Source organism: Procambarus clarkii, chromosome 28 (genome assembly GCF_040958095.1).
Source record: "Procambarus clarkii isolate CNS0578487 chromosome 28, FALCON_Pclarkii_2.0, whole genome shotgun sequence".
NCBI lineage: Eukaryota > Metazoa > Arthropoda > Malacostraca > Decapoda > Cambaridae > Procambarus > Procambarus clarkii.
This window is the reverse complement of record NC_091177.1, coordinates 374,689-389,504: the sequence shown is the minus strand read 5'-3', so window position 1 is coordinate 389,504 and position 14,816 is coordinate 374,689. Positions and strand designations below refer to the sequence as shown.

Genomic DNA, 14,816 nt, shown 5'->3' with positions numbered 1-14,816 from the left:
CTGATATACACCAAGCAGAAAATCCACTGGAGCTGTGAGGCGACGTAAACCCTTGCCCAAGGCACTGGCAGCTGCATACTCTACCACAGTATATTACTGACTTTGTAAAAGTCTTACAACCGGATTTCCCCATAAATCACAGCAAGTTTTGAGGCCACTCCTTGAGTCAACGTCTTACGTAAGCCCTACAAGCACTCAGGTGAAGGCTGAAGCAGTTCAACATCATACGCCCCAACTTCAAATACACAGTTGAGAGGCGGGACCAAAACGTGATTTTCTGTGTGTGCCTGAAGTTGGGGCATACGGTCTTGCTTCACCCTTCACTTTACCCTTCACCGGCGTACTTCAGGGGTTTTATTTAATACTTGAACTGGCTTCAGTAGGGCCTCCAGACTTTCTGTGGCTTCACAAGTGTCACGTGAATCCCCTGCATAGCAGTGGAACTGCCTTTTCCCTTCACCTTCAATGCCTCTGCACTGGAAGTATACATCTACACCAGCCCAGAAGAGTCATCAGTCCTGCCACCTCTCCATACCCCCCAGGGCCTGGCACGGCCTGGTACGACTCAGAGGCAAGCCGGGCGCCACTGCTAACTGGCAGTTTGTCCCCACAAACAAGCAGTTAGCCGCTTTCAACTGACAGTGGTACAGCTCAACACAAAGGCACCGCCAGCCACAACAAGCAGTTTGCTAGTTGACCAGATGTCCACCTCGTGTTGACACTGGATGAGTCATCACCGCCGGACTATATAAAGAGCGCTGCCTCCCTGGAGAGGCAATCTCTCCCTTAGTGCTCTAGGATCACCTTCGTGTCTCTAACCCGTCGTCCGCTTCCAGCCAACGTCGTGTGACTGATGCCATGGTGGTATGGTAGCTGTCTTCAGAACACCAGTATATCTTCATACTTTTATTCATTGCTTATAGTTTATTTTTTGCATTTAAGGTCATACTAACTTGTTCACCTTTGCATTACATGATAGTCAAGTATTGTCATGTGTTATTTTTGTTCATTACTATTTCAGTAAATTGTTTAATTATTTATTTGATAATTTTCATTTGTTTCCACCTGCAACTTATACACTGCAAGGCCAATAGCAGCATTTCTTTCATTTATGCGAGGGAGAGCCATACCATCTTGGTTCAGTATAGCTGTGATACCATAACCCGTCACACAAGATATCCAGTTGTAAGACTTTTACCATCAGTGGTGGTAGAGTATGCAACTGGCAATGCCTTTGTTACAGGTTCGCTTCATCTCACAGCCCCAGTGGATTTTCTCACACATTTGAATACATGAAACAACTTTATTTGATACATTCCAAACCAAAGTACTGTACAGTACAGTAATTATCAAACCATCAAATGTGTGGGATAATCATAGTGCGCTAAATATCACTAACGTCGCCAATACAAGAACAAAAACGCATACGGCGAACAATATCAAAGGTATTGAATTTACCAAGAATTTTATCGAGGGACAATTGACAGTGAGGGATGGTCGGGAAGCAAGACACGTAAGTCCTGGAAGTCAGGACATGTAGAGACAACGGTTTGGACAATAAGAAGCAGGGCAGCGCTCCATTAAGTGCCCGTGAGTTAAACGTGTATGACCAATATACAACTTCGCCAGAGCCGTTTCCCACCACCGGTTACGGTGGTAGGAGGAAGGCCACGGGAACACACTACTCTTAAGAGCACGCAATTTGTTACCAGTAACAGAAGACCAACAACCCTGACAACGGGCAAGAATGGGGAAATGAATAACTGGGTAAAAGTCATAATAAGGAATACCTTTACGGGAGATGGGACAGGTGCGGATAGCTTCCTTAGCGGCAGTGTCCGCACGCTCATTTAAGAACGCACCAATATGGGTGGGAATCCAGCGAAATTCCACTGTCTTAAATCTACTGGAGATAAGAAACAGCCAATGTTGAATTTCAACTACCAAAGGATGGACTGGATTAAAGGATTCTAGAGCCATGAGGGCACTGCAAGTGTCAACTACAAACACAGAGGAGGATTGACAGCGAGAAAAGAGTTGATGATAAGCATAGAGAATAGCATAAAGTTCTGCCATGAAGATGCTAGTCTCCGGAGGCAGGAGACACAAAGGTGCAGTCAGGAAAAACAACAGAGTAGCCTACACCGTCTGCAGACTTAAGACCCATTGGTGAAGACGGAAATAGAGTGGAAGTGTGAAGAAAAGTGTTCAAGGAAAAGGTGATTTAGAACTGTAGGAGCGGTAAAAGTTTTAGTCATGTGGGTCAAGGCTTACAGAATTTAGGAACGGGGACCCCTCCATAGGGGCAAAGACGGAATGACACGAGGGGAAATATTGGTAACACAAACTGAAAGAGCATTTTGTAAGAGAGACAACCGTACAGAAAGAGATAGGTGGTGAAGGGGAACAGGAACCACAGGATGGGTAAAGGTCAAGGCATGACATAAGCAAGAGTGAGGGTGCTGTAAGGACCGTACAAGGTGGAGAAGACAGTAACGATCATGGCGATCCTGTAGAAACAGGACGCCAGTTTCAACATACAGGCTTAGGGTAGGTGTCGAAGGAAAGGTACCAGAGCTGAGCCGTAACCCAGTATGATGCAGTGTGTCCAGATGGTGAAGGGTAGAAGGAGAAGCAGACGAGTAAACAGGGCCATAATCGAGTTTAGACAGAACGAGAGAGGAATGTAAAGAGAGGAGCAGTGTCGATTAGCTCCCCAAGAAGTATGGGACATGACCTAAAGTTAGTTAAGGGCCTTAGAGCATTCAACTCGGACGTAAAAAATATGGGGCGACAAAGACAAACGAGTGTCAAAGATTAGCCCTAAAAGCTTTAGCAGATTCTTTGTACAAAAGGGGATGACCCCTGTTACCTAACAGTAAATAAGTATCTGGGAGTTAGCTGTTTCAGGCTGCTTCCTAGGGGGGTGCGTGTGTGGGAGAAAAAAAATTTAGTAGTTAACCACTGAACTGCTCTGTCTCCAAATAACACCCTGGTGCACAAAAAATAAATTCTTTCCAAATTGTTTTTTTCTCTTCTTATATTGTTAAAATGCAGAGTCTGATCATGGGGAAACTAAACAAAAAATATTGTATGTGACTTACTTTAGCTGCGATGGAGCTGGGAAGTTGAGCAAATTATGGGCGCTGAGCGTTGGAGCGATGGGGGTCTGTCGGCCCCGCCACCCCGTGCGACGCCAGTTGCTGCGAATAAAATGTTGCGCAATTATTTTGAAGTTTCTCATTCATTTCTTCTTTTTTTTTGCTGTAATATTATTTAAAAGTGTGTAATTTGTGGAATTTATATAATTCAAAGTATAGAACATCGCTATGCTCAAAATTATGGGCCTCATATATGCGACATATTCTACAATCAAACAGTGTTTTTGCTGTTATTACACTATATACACACATTGTATATACCCATCTACGTATGTATTCACCATAACGATCCACTATGTTGGTATGGTGAGCCCAAAAAACATGAGTGAGCTGCCACACCCTGCCAGTCCTCCCTCCCTCCTCCAACACATTACTCGCCAACATTCCTCCTCCCAAAATACTGTTATTGTGTTTATTACACTATTTACACACGTTATGTATAAGTATGTACATGTTTTATTCATGTACATACGTACATACTTGCAATCTCCTCACCTCTCATTCTTGCCTACTTAATGCTCTTGCTTCCCTCATCTCATCACAATCGACTTTATAATGGTCCAGGACTGATCGAAATGTCGTCTATTCAATTTCCAGTGTGTGGTTTGGTCAACAATGAAATCTTCATGCAAGATCTTATAAAGAAAACCCCTAGAACAAGTTTTGCAGATACAAAAGAGTTTAAGGTGAGTAGGGGATGGTTTGAGAAATTTTGAAAAAAGACGTGGTATTCATAGTGTTGTGAGGCATGGTGAGGGTGCCAGCTCAGACAAAGTAGGGGCTGAAAGATTTGTTCGTGATTTTAAAGATTTTGTAGATACTGTATTGATGGATATATTCCACAACAAGTGTTTAATTGTGAGGAGACATGGCTATTCTGGAAAAAATTGCCGAAGAGGACATACATTACCCAAGAGGAGACGTCACTGCCCGGACACAAGCTAACTTGGGCTAACTTGTGTCAGGATAGGCTAACTCTTGTGCTGTGTGGCGATTTGAAAATTAAACCCTTGCTCGTGTATCATTCCGAAAATCCAAGAGTTTTAAAAAATATATAACGTGCAGAAAAACTGTGATGTAGAGTGGTTTGCCCTGCCATCAAATAATATCTGCAAGAGAAAAGTTTGACACTAAAGGGCCTGCTTCTCGACAATGCGCCTACTCATCCTCCAGACTTGGAGGATGCATTGTTGGGGCCACTTTTTTTTTTTTAGGGATATTCCTGCATGGGCCCTAAGTTTCTGGCTAATGAACCAATGACATGAAGGAGGAGTTTTCAACCTACCTTGTGTTAGGTGTGCAGGGGTCAATAGGCTGAACATAATGTCAGGAAAAAGGGGGGCGTTTGCCTCTTCAAACACAATTGTGACCATCTTCATCTCTTCGAACTATCCTAAATGCTCTCTTCACCTGTCTGACCAAATTGGGTGTCCAGACCACCTTTGAATCTGAAATTGTAAAATTAATAGTGATTTCAGAATATTCAGTCCATTTATACTAACAAAATTATATACAGTATACTGTAATTGAAATTTTACAGAATGATAAAGGCAATTTAGTAACTTTGTTAAAATGCACATGGGGGAAATACATGAAAATAAGTTAATATGGTTTGTAAGGTTGATGGGAAATGTTTATTACTTTTATGATTTAAAAGATGTATAGCCCTGATACTCCATCCTGGGTGCATTCCACCAAGTAATGACCACAGCAAAAGTTTTCCACGAGGCTCTATTGTCACACAAACTTTTCACATTTTCAAACTTGATTCATCTTTTTCCCCCTCGTTCCAGGGGTTTTCTTTAAAAGGTCTTCATGCAAATGCCTTGGTTTCTCACAAATGATGGCCTCTGAAATGCTATCACCTGCTAACTCTTTGTTGTGTATCCAAATTAATAAAAACTTTTCAACATCCTCAAGTGTTTGTGTTCTTTGTTTCGGGATTGTTGATATGCCTTTTGCCACTTTAACGCTCATAATGTCCTTTTTCTTAGCAAGTATAGTGCATATTGTTGACATAGATTTGTTGTACTGCCTAGCTAGTTCAACAACCTGTGCACCGTTTTGACGTTTATGAATGCTCTCTTTGTTTTTCCTCTATGGTCATTCTCACATGTGTTTTCTTGGCTTGAACCTTACCACTGACTTTCTTGGGACTCATGGCAAGATATATAATAACAAATTTTATGTTCAAATAGCCAAAAATCCCAAAACAAATGTAATGCTTTATAAAGAATTCAGGCGCGATAGTTACTAGGCAGGAGACACTGGTAAACTGAGGTGCGATCACCATGCCACCACGCGCTAGGTCAGCCCATACGCATATCAACAAACTCATTTCCCGAGGCAAAGTTTGTAACCCGAATCAAATTTTTCGAAGAAATTAGGCTCGTAACCCGAAAAGTTCATAAATATTTATTCGTAAGCCGAGGTGACACTATATATAAGTAAAAAATTAAAATTTTGTAGATACACTGTGCTGTATTGATGGATACATTCCACAACAAGTGTTTAATTGTGAGGAGACATAGCTATTCTGGAAAAAATTGCCGAAGAGGACATACATTACCCAAGAGGAGACGTCACTGCCCGGACACAAGCTAACTTGGGCTAACTTGTGTCAGGATAGGCTAACTCTTGTGCTGTGTGGCGATTTGAAAATTAAACCCTTGCTCGTGTATCATTCCGAAAATCCAAGAGTTTTAAAAAATATATAACGTGCAGAAAAACTGTGATGTGGAGTGGTTTGCCCTGCCATCAAAAAATATCTGCAAGAGAAAAGTTTGACACTCAAGGTCCTGCTTCTCGACAATGCTCCTGCTCATCCTCCAGACTTGGAGGATGCATTGTTGGGGCCACTTTTTTTTTTTTTAGGGACATTCCTACATGAGCCCTGAGTTTCTGGCTAATGTACCAATGACATGAAGGAGGAGTTTTCAACCTACCTTGTGTTAGGTGTGCAGAGGTCAATGGTTGAACATAATGTCAGGAGCAAAGGGGGGCGTTTGCCTCTTCGAACACAATTGCGACCATCTTCATCTCTTCGAACTATCCTAAATGCTCTCTTCACCTGTCTGACCAAATTGGGTGTCCAGACCACCTATGAATCTGAAATTGTAAATAGCAATTTCAGAATATTCAGTCCATTAATACTAACAAAATTATACATACAGTACTGTAATTGAAATTTTACAGAATGATAAAGGCAATTTAGCAACTTTGTTAAAATGCACATGGGGGAAATACATGAAAATAGGTTAATATTGTTTGTAAGGTTGATGGGAAATGTTTATTACAGTGGTACCTCGGAATGCGATTGTCCCTGTATGCGAGATTTTCGGAAGGCGAGGTGTATTTACTCCAAAAATTTGTCTCGGAAGGCGATGGTTACTTCGGGAGTCGAGTTTGAACGCGAGTTTGTTGATACGCGTACAGCCGACCTAGCGCGTGGTCGTTCGGCGATCGTCGCCCCTCTGCCCCGCTGCCCCTCAGTTCACCATTGTCTCGCGCGCAGTGACTACCCCCACATCAATTCTTGTCGTGAATTTTCAGTGTTTTGTTGGATTTTTGGTGATTTGTCTATACAATTTGTTATTATATATCTCACCATGAGTCCCAAGAAAGCCAGTGGTAAGGATAAAGGCCAGAAAGCTCATGTGAGGATGACAATAGAGGAGAAACAAGAGATCATTCGAAAGCATGAGAACGGTACACGTGTTGTTGATCTTTGTAGGCAGTACAACAAAGCGACATCAACAATATGCACTATACTTAAGAAGAAAAATAAGATTATGAGTGCTAATGTGGCAAAAGGAGTAAGAACATTAACGACACAAAGACCACAAATACTTGAAGAAGTGGAAAAGTTGTTATTAATTTGGATACACGACAAGGAGTTGAGGGGTGATAGTGTTTCGGAGGCCATTATTTCTGAGAAAGCCAGGGTGTTGCACGAAGACCTTCTAAAGAAGACCCCTGCAACGAGTGATGCAGAAAAGAAAGAGTTTAAGGCAAGCAGGGGCTGGTTTGAAAAATTTAGAAAGAGAAGTGGTATCCATAGTGTTACAAGGCATGGGGAGGCAGCCAGCTCAGACAAACCAGCCGCTGGACGATTTATTGACGAATTTAAAGAGTTTGCAGAGGCTGAGGGATACCTACCGCAACAAGTGTTTAATTGTGACGAAACAGGACTGTTTTGGAAAAGAATGCCTAAGAGGACATACATTACCAAGGAGGAAAAATCCTTGCCTGGACACAAGCCTATGAAAGATAGGTTTACGCTTGTGCTGTGTTCAAATGCGAGTGGCGATTTAAAAATTAAACCCTTGCTAGTGTATCATTCTGAAAATCCAAGGGTTTTCAAACAGTATAATGTGCAGAAAACCCGTTTGTCTGTGATGTGGAAGTCTAATAAAAAAGCATGGGTGACTAGGTTTATTTTTTCGGAGTGGGTGAATGAAGTGCTGTGCCCTGCCATAGAAAAATATCTGCAGGAGAAACAATTGCCACTCAGAGCCGTGCTTCTCCTTGACAATGCTCCTGCTCATCCTCCAGGCTTGGAAGATGATTTGATGCCTCAATGCAATAAATTCCTCACAGTTAAATTCCTTCCTCCTAACACCACTCCTCTAATTCAGCCTATGGACCAGAAAATCATAGCGAATTTTAAGAAACTGTATGAAAGGGCACTTTTCCGGAAATGTTTTGAAGTGACTGAAGCCACAAACCTCACCCTCAAAGAGTTCTGGAGAGAGCATTTTAACATTTTTAGTGCTTTAAAACTCGTTGACAAAGCCTGGCAAGAAGTGACTCAAAGAACCCTGATCTCTGGCTGGAGAAAATTGTGGCCTGAAGGTGTGAGAGAACTAGACTTTGAGGGGTTTGAGCCTATAAATGATGCGCCTATTGTTGAGGAAATTGTTAGTCTAGGCCAGAAAATGGGCTTGGAATTGGATGGTGATGATGTGGAGGAGTTGGTGGAAGAACACAACGAAGAACTGACCACCGAAGAACTCCTAGCCCTTCAACAGGAACAGGAAGCCAACACAGCAGCGAATGATTCTGCAGTGGAGGAGGAGGTGGTGGCAACAGCACCAGCGAATGTCCCTTCTGCAGTAATGAAGAAGGTGTGTCAGATGTGGGAAGAGATTCAAACAACTATTGAACACACTCACCCAGACAAAACTGTAGTAGGCCGTTGTCTTAATCTTTTCAATGACAGTGTGATGCCTTACTACAGAGAGAGCTTGCGAAGAAGGGAAAAGCAAGCTTTCATGGACAAATATTTGGTGAAGAAATCGAGCAGTGAACCTCAACCAGGACCTAGTGGCACTCAGGTTAAACGTCCCAGGGAGAGCACACCAGAAAGGTCCTCACTGCCTGATGTGATTATGGAAGGGGACTCCCCTTCCAAACACTAACTCCTCTCCTCCTCCCCCCTCCTCACCATCTTCCATACGCCTACAGCACTCGACAGTAAGGTAAGTAATAACTGGAACATACTTTTGTAGGTTTATTTAGATGAATTAGGTATAAAAATTTAGTTTGATGTGGGGTTTTTGGGGTAGTCAGGAACGGATTAATTCATTTCCCTTTATTTCTTATGGGGAAATTAACTTCGGAATGAGAGTTTTCGGAAGGCGAGGCGTCTCCAGGAACGGATTAAACTCGCATTCTGAGGTATGCCTGTACTTTTATGATTTAAAAGATGTATAGCCCTAATACTCCATCCTGGGTGCATTCCACCAGGTAATGACCACAGCAAAAGTTTTCCACGAGGCTCTATTGTCACACAAACTTTTCACATTTTCAAACTTGAGTCATCTTTTCCCCCCCCCCCCTCGTTCCAGGGGTTTTCTTTAAAAGGTCTTCATGCAAATGCCTTGGTTTGTCACAAATGATGGCCTCTGAAATGCTATCACCTGCTAACTCCTTGTTGTGTATCCAAATTAATAAAAACTTTTTAACATCCTCAAGTGTTTGTGTTTTTTGTTTCGGGATTGTTGATATGCCTTTTGCCACTTTAATGCTCATAATGTCCTTTTTCTTAGCAAGTACAGTGCATATTGTTGACATAGATTTGTTGTACTGCCTAGCTAGTTCAACAACCTGTGCACCATTTTGATGTTTATGAATGCTCTCTTGTTTTTCCTCTATGGTCATTCTCACATGTGTTTTCTTGGCTTGAACCTTACCACTGGCTTTCTTGGGACTCATGGCAAGATATATCATAACAAATTTTATGTTCAAATAGCCAAAAATCCCAAAACAAATGTAATGCTTTACAAAGAATTCAGGCGCGATACTTACTAGGCAGGAGACACTGGTAAACTGAGGCGCGATCACCATGCCACCACGCGCTAGGTCAGCCCATACGTATATCAACAAACTCCTTTCCCGAGGCAAAGTTTGTAACCCGATTCAAATTTTTCGAAGAAATTAGGCTCGTAACCCGAAAAGTTCATAAATATTCATTCGTAAGCCGAGGTGTCACTATATATAACTAAAAAATTAAACTCAGGATTACTTTCAACCCCCAACCCTTTTGCTCTACTCCATCGCCACCTACCTTCACCCCCCTCTATGATGTACTCTTCCATAGACACCTACCTTTGCCCCCCTCCTCCCCTCTACTCCTCCATCATCACCTACCTTCACACCCCTCCCTTCTCCTCCTCCATCGTCACCTTCCTTTCACCCTCCTCTATGATGTACTCTTCCATAGACACCTACGTTCACTGCATATAATGCTCCCCTCTACTCCTCCATCGTCACCTACTTTCACCCCCCTACCCTCCGCTCTACTCCTCCAGGGTCGCAGACAATTTCACGAGCGTGAGAACTACGAGTTCTCTAACCACTCTCACACTCCTACTCTCTCACCAGTGAGGGGGAGGGAAGGAGGGAGGAAATGAAGGAAGAAAGGTGGGGGAGAGAGAATAGGCAGGGGGGAGGAGGGCCTAGATACATATCTTCCATATAGATAGGTAGACTGAGAGAGAGCTGCTTGCCAAGAGCCCTATCAGACAGGCTTCCTATTCCTCAACCCTCCCTAATATGCCACATCCTGGTCAGGACAACTTGCTCGATTGTTATTCTTGGTGTGACTCGAGAACTGACCTCGAGGCGGGGCATGGGCATGGATTATCTCCCTGGGGCACGCACCTCCCTGCCCCAGCTCTCTCTCTCTCTCTCACATAATCTATCAAGGGTCTAACATGAGGTCATTGTGCCTACCAGAAGTGTATATGTCCAAGGCTGGCCACCTGTCTGGACCATTCAAATGTATAAACACGTAATTAGTCTATTAAAATTATATATAATGCTACAATTATAAATTAATTTGTTCATGGTCATTCGTTTATCAGTATTTTAATATGAGGTATATATACGCATGTATGTATACGTTGACGTACACATATATGATTATGTGTATGGAATGATTATGATTATGTGTAATCATATATGATTATATCTAATGGAATGCATTAGTAAGTGATGTGGTGGAGGCTGACTCCATACACAGGTTCAAGTGTAGATATGATAGAGCCCAATAGGCTCAGAAACCTGTACACCTGTTGATTGACGGTTGAGAGGTGGAACTAAAGAGCCAGAGCTCAACCCCAGCAAGCACAATTAGGCGAGTATATGAACGAATGCACATGTACACTTTCAAATGAATTAAGATACCTTGAGATACACAATGACTTAGTTTAAATAGTTTAAACACATTATGGTACTGATTTTGACATGCTGATGTCTGGAAGGGAGAGGGGATGTAGGGGGTTATTGTCTGAGGTGGAGGACCAGAGGAGGGGGTCAGTGGAAGGATGGTGGCTGGAGGGATGCCATTGTTCTAATGGTTATGAAAACAATTATTGATGGCAGGAATTCAGTGGGTGTGTACTTCACCCGCACCATCACCATACTGTGCCCTGCTACAACCCCCCCCCCCCACTCCACCCATGCTGTGCGGGGCGTATTACACATTATGGGATAACCGACTGTCTGTCCATTCCTGTCTGCTCGTTATGCTGCCCTTCCTTTTGAAAATTGTCTGCTTTATCGACTTCCTTCAAGACCACACGTTAGCCTCTTATCACGCCCTCTTACCACTCTCAGGGAGCCGGCTCTTCTATACAATAGTTACCACTCAGTCCCCAAGGTGAAAGTGTCCGGGCATATGACTTGTTACGTGTACTTATTTGCGATTCGTTTGGGCTGTCACGTGTGGTGATTAGTGTTGGGTAAGGCTAGGCCTGGTCAGGTCAGACTAGGCCAGGCCAGACTAGGCTAGGTAAGGCTAGGCCAGGTCAGGTCTGGTCAGGTCAGGTCAGGTCAGGTCAGGTCAGGTCTGGTCAGGTCAGGTCTGGTCAGGTCAGGTCTGGTCAGGTCAGGTCAGGTCTGGTCAGGTCAGGTCTGGTCAGGTCTGGCTAGGCCAGGTCAGGCCAGGCCAGGCTAGGCAGGGTGAGAAAAGTAAAGCGGCAGGTACTTACGTTTCCGAGAAAGTAGCGGCGGTAGTATATTGTTGATTTAGATTCGACGACATCCTGAAGCTAGTAGGTGGCGGCCTCATCGCTCTCGAACTTCTTGTTGTTGTAGGGGATACGAGGCACACCCAATATCCCCCTTACATTGATCACCTCGCACACTAATATTTTTACTATTTCGGACACCAGATTTGTCTGTTTCGTATATGTATAATTGTTCAATATTAAAACCACAATAGAATGCTCTAAGTACTTTCGTATATTAATACATCTTCAGAAGGAATGGTTCGTTCTGAAGATGTATTAATATAAGAAAGTACTAAAGGAAATTCCTGTTTCAATTCTTCCTCCGTGGTCTGACACTCTTATTATATATTGTATATACTGAATTATATATACTATGCTTATATAATATATACTGAAATATTGTTACATTTAACGTATGAAACAAAGTATATATCTGTATTTTTAATAAAATATAAAACATTAATATTTATCAACGTATCTCTGTGAATTACATAATTTATCAGTATATTGTACAGCCTGTGATCTCCACCTGGCTGGCAAGTTCAAGTTCAAGTTCAAGTATGTTTATTGAGATAAGCAATAAATACATCTCAAAGGGATAGAGTAGCTTAGGCTATTTCTACCCCCCCTCTACTTCAAGTCCCTCAAGGGGCGCACAAATTCAGTGAGTACAAATAGACATATAACAGTACAAGAATCCCATTTAACATTGCATACAGCAAGTACAGCATATAATTGTTACATTCTTGGGGCAAAATTCTTGTAGCTCCTAAGTATACTGTCTATTATACCATTATCACACATCCAAACAATTTGATGTGGTACACTATTTATTTCCTTATTTCTATATTTTTCAATAAGGTGACACTCTAATACATAATGTTCTAAGGTGTGGGCGTGCGGCATACTACATAATTTACACTCCTTATCTTTTTCACTGACATCAACACCGTATTGCCAGATATATTTATATCCTAATCGTAATCTCATGTAAATTGAATCCTTCCAAGTAGATTTTCCTTTACCATAAGTGAAGGACGAATTTGTATTTATTATTGAATAATTCTTAAGTGTGTTACTACTGTCCACCATTGCCATTCTCTTTATCATTTCTTCACCCTCTTGGATCACCTTGAGTCTTGTTTTTATTTGTTTCAAGGTTAACTGACATACAACATCAACAAGAGTTTTTTCAGTGGCTCTCTTCGCTATGTCATCAACAACCTCATTCAACAGTATTCCCACATGTGAAGGGATCCACATGAATCTTACTTTATACCCAGTTTTTTCTAGTCTCTTAACATTCTCTCTACACTCTATCACAATATTCTGATATACTGTGCGTCTGTTATTTAAAGACTCTAACGCTCCTCTGCTGTCAATAAAGAAGCAAGCATTTTTACCACATTTGACTACTTCCTTTAATCCTGCTAATACTCCTTGGAGTTCAGCCTGCGTTGAAGAGACATTGTCAGTTAAGAGGCGTCCAATAACAGTATCTACAGTGCCGATGTCAGTGTACTCCCTGATCAAGACTCCACATCCTGCCTTCCCATCCCTAGCTACTGACCCATCACAATATACATGTAGAGTGTTTTCCGTAGGCAGTTTTCTAATTATACAATCATATGTTGCCCTCAGCTCTCCTATTTCATACATACTTTTTTTCTTATGCAAGGGAGTAATTACTACATCTACATTACAATCCTCCCATGGTGGTGTAAATTTTCTCTTGGGCACAGCAACACACTCTGTAATAACATCATACTTTATAACATTATAACATAATTTATTCATATATACTCTCTTCTTCATCATACACTGTTCACTACTTCCCACCTTTTGAACCGAGAGGATTAATTCATTAGCTCCCCCACCTCTCATTAATCTAATGGCAGAGGCTACATTTATCTCTGAAATTCTATCCCCAATACTCTGCAGATTCAACTCCATCCTCATTATCTCAATCATAGCATTTCTTGGGCATCCTAAGATAATTCTCATTGCTTCATTTTGTACCTTCTCCAACTTGCCCATCCTACCCTTACCAAAACAAGAAATGACAGGTGCAGCATAATCAATAAGAGATCTTACAGTACTCAAGTATAACATTCGTAGCACAGGGACTCCCACTCCCTTTCCACAGAATGCCAAAGCCTTCAGAGGTTGTAATCTCTTCCGACATTGACCCAACAGTCTGTTCATCTCAGCTTCCAAACTCTCATGGGTATATCCAACATATATGCCTAAATATTTATATATATTAACTCTCTCTATATTTTTATCGTTTATTTTCAAAACAATGGGGCTCCGACTTCTACATTCAAACTTAGTTTTGTTTTCATTAACCACCAATCCCATATGGTGACACAGGTTTCCGAAATTGTCCAACACTGTTTGAACCTTTGAAATATCCTTTGAAATAACATTAGAGGGTTAAGGTAGGTTACAGGGAATTTATTAGGTATAGCTTCGTTTTTATCTTAAACTGGTTGAGAGAGGTACAGTCTTTAACATGGTTGAGAAGGTCATTCCACAATCTGGGTCCCTTGATTTGTAGAGTCCCTTGATTTGTAGAATAGTTCTGCTGACAGAGTTTACATTTAGTCAAATCTACATCATCAGATGTTATAAATTCCCAGAGGTACTTGTAGCTGAGCCTTTATACTTTTTCAAAAGAGAGCCTTGATACTTTTCAAAACGCTTGTGCTCTCTAGAGTGGAGTACTGCTGCACAATGACAGCCCCTTTCAAAGCTGGAGAAATTGCTGACCTAGAGAGCGTGCAGAGATCCTTTACTGCTAGAATCCACTCAGTAAAACATCTAAATTACTGGGACCGACTAAAGAGCCTAAATCTGTACTCCCTTGAGCGCAGGCGGGAGAGATACATAATAATTTACACGTGGAAAATAATTGAGGGGCTGGTCCCAAACCTGCACACAGAAATAACACCACATGAGACCAGAAGACATGGCAGGATGTGCAGAATACCCCCGTTGAAAAGCAGAGGTGCAACAGGTACTCTGAGAGAGAACTCTATCAACATCAGAGGCCCGAGACTGTTCAATACGCTTCCACTACACATAAGAGGCATAACTGGCAAACCCCTCACAGTGTTCAAGAGAGAACTGGATAAGC

General features: G+C 42.0%; 1 protein-coding gene across 7 annotated transcripts in view; it reads right to left on the bottom strand.

Annotated features, from left to right (window-relative positions):
- The window catches only part of LOC123755165 (uncharacterized), a 42,691-nt gene that overhangs the window by 12,003 nt on the left and 15,872 nt on the right, over window positions 1-14,816 (bottom strand). For 2 of the 7 annotated variants that reach the window (XM_069332764.1, XM_069332761.1), the window contains exons 3-6: window positions 11,657-13,428; window positions 6,107-6,269; window positions 4,447-4,609; window positions 3,105-3,203 (exon numbers count right to left, since the gene is read on the bottom strand). In XM_069332764.1, coding sequence (XP_069188865.1) covers window positions 12,416-13,336 — 921 coding nt within the window. In that variant the 5' untranslated portion in view covers window positions 13,337-13,428 and the 3' untranslated portion in view covers window positions 3,105-3,203; window positions 4,447-4,609; window positions 6,107-6,269; window positions 11,657-12,415. The remainder of the gene's footprint in view (window positions 1-3,104; window positions 3,204-4,446; window positions 4,610-6,106; window positions 6,270-11,656; window positions 13,429-14,816) is intronic. The other 5 variants (XM_069332766.1, XM_069332763.1, XM_069332765.1 and 2 more) reach the window with 4 other exon arrangements.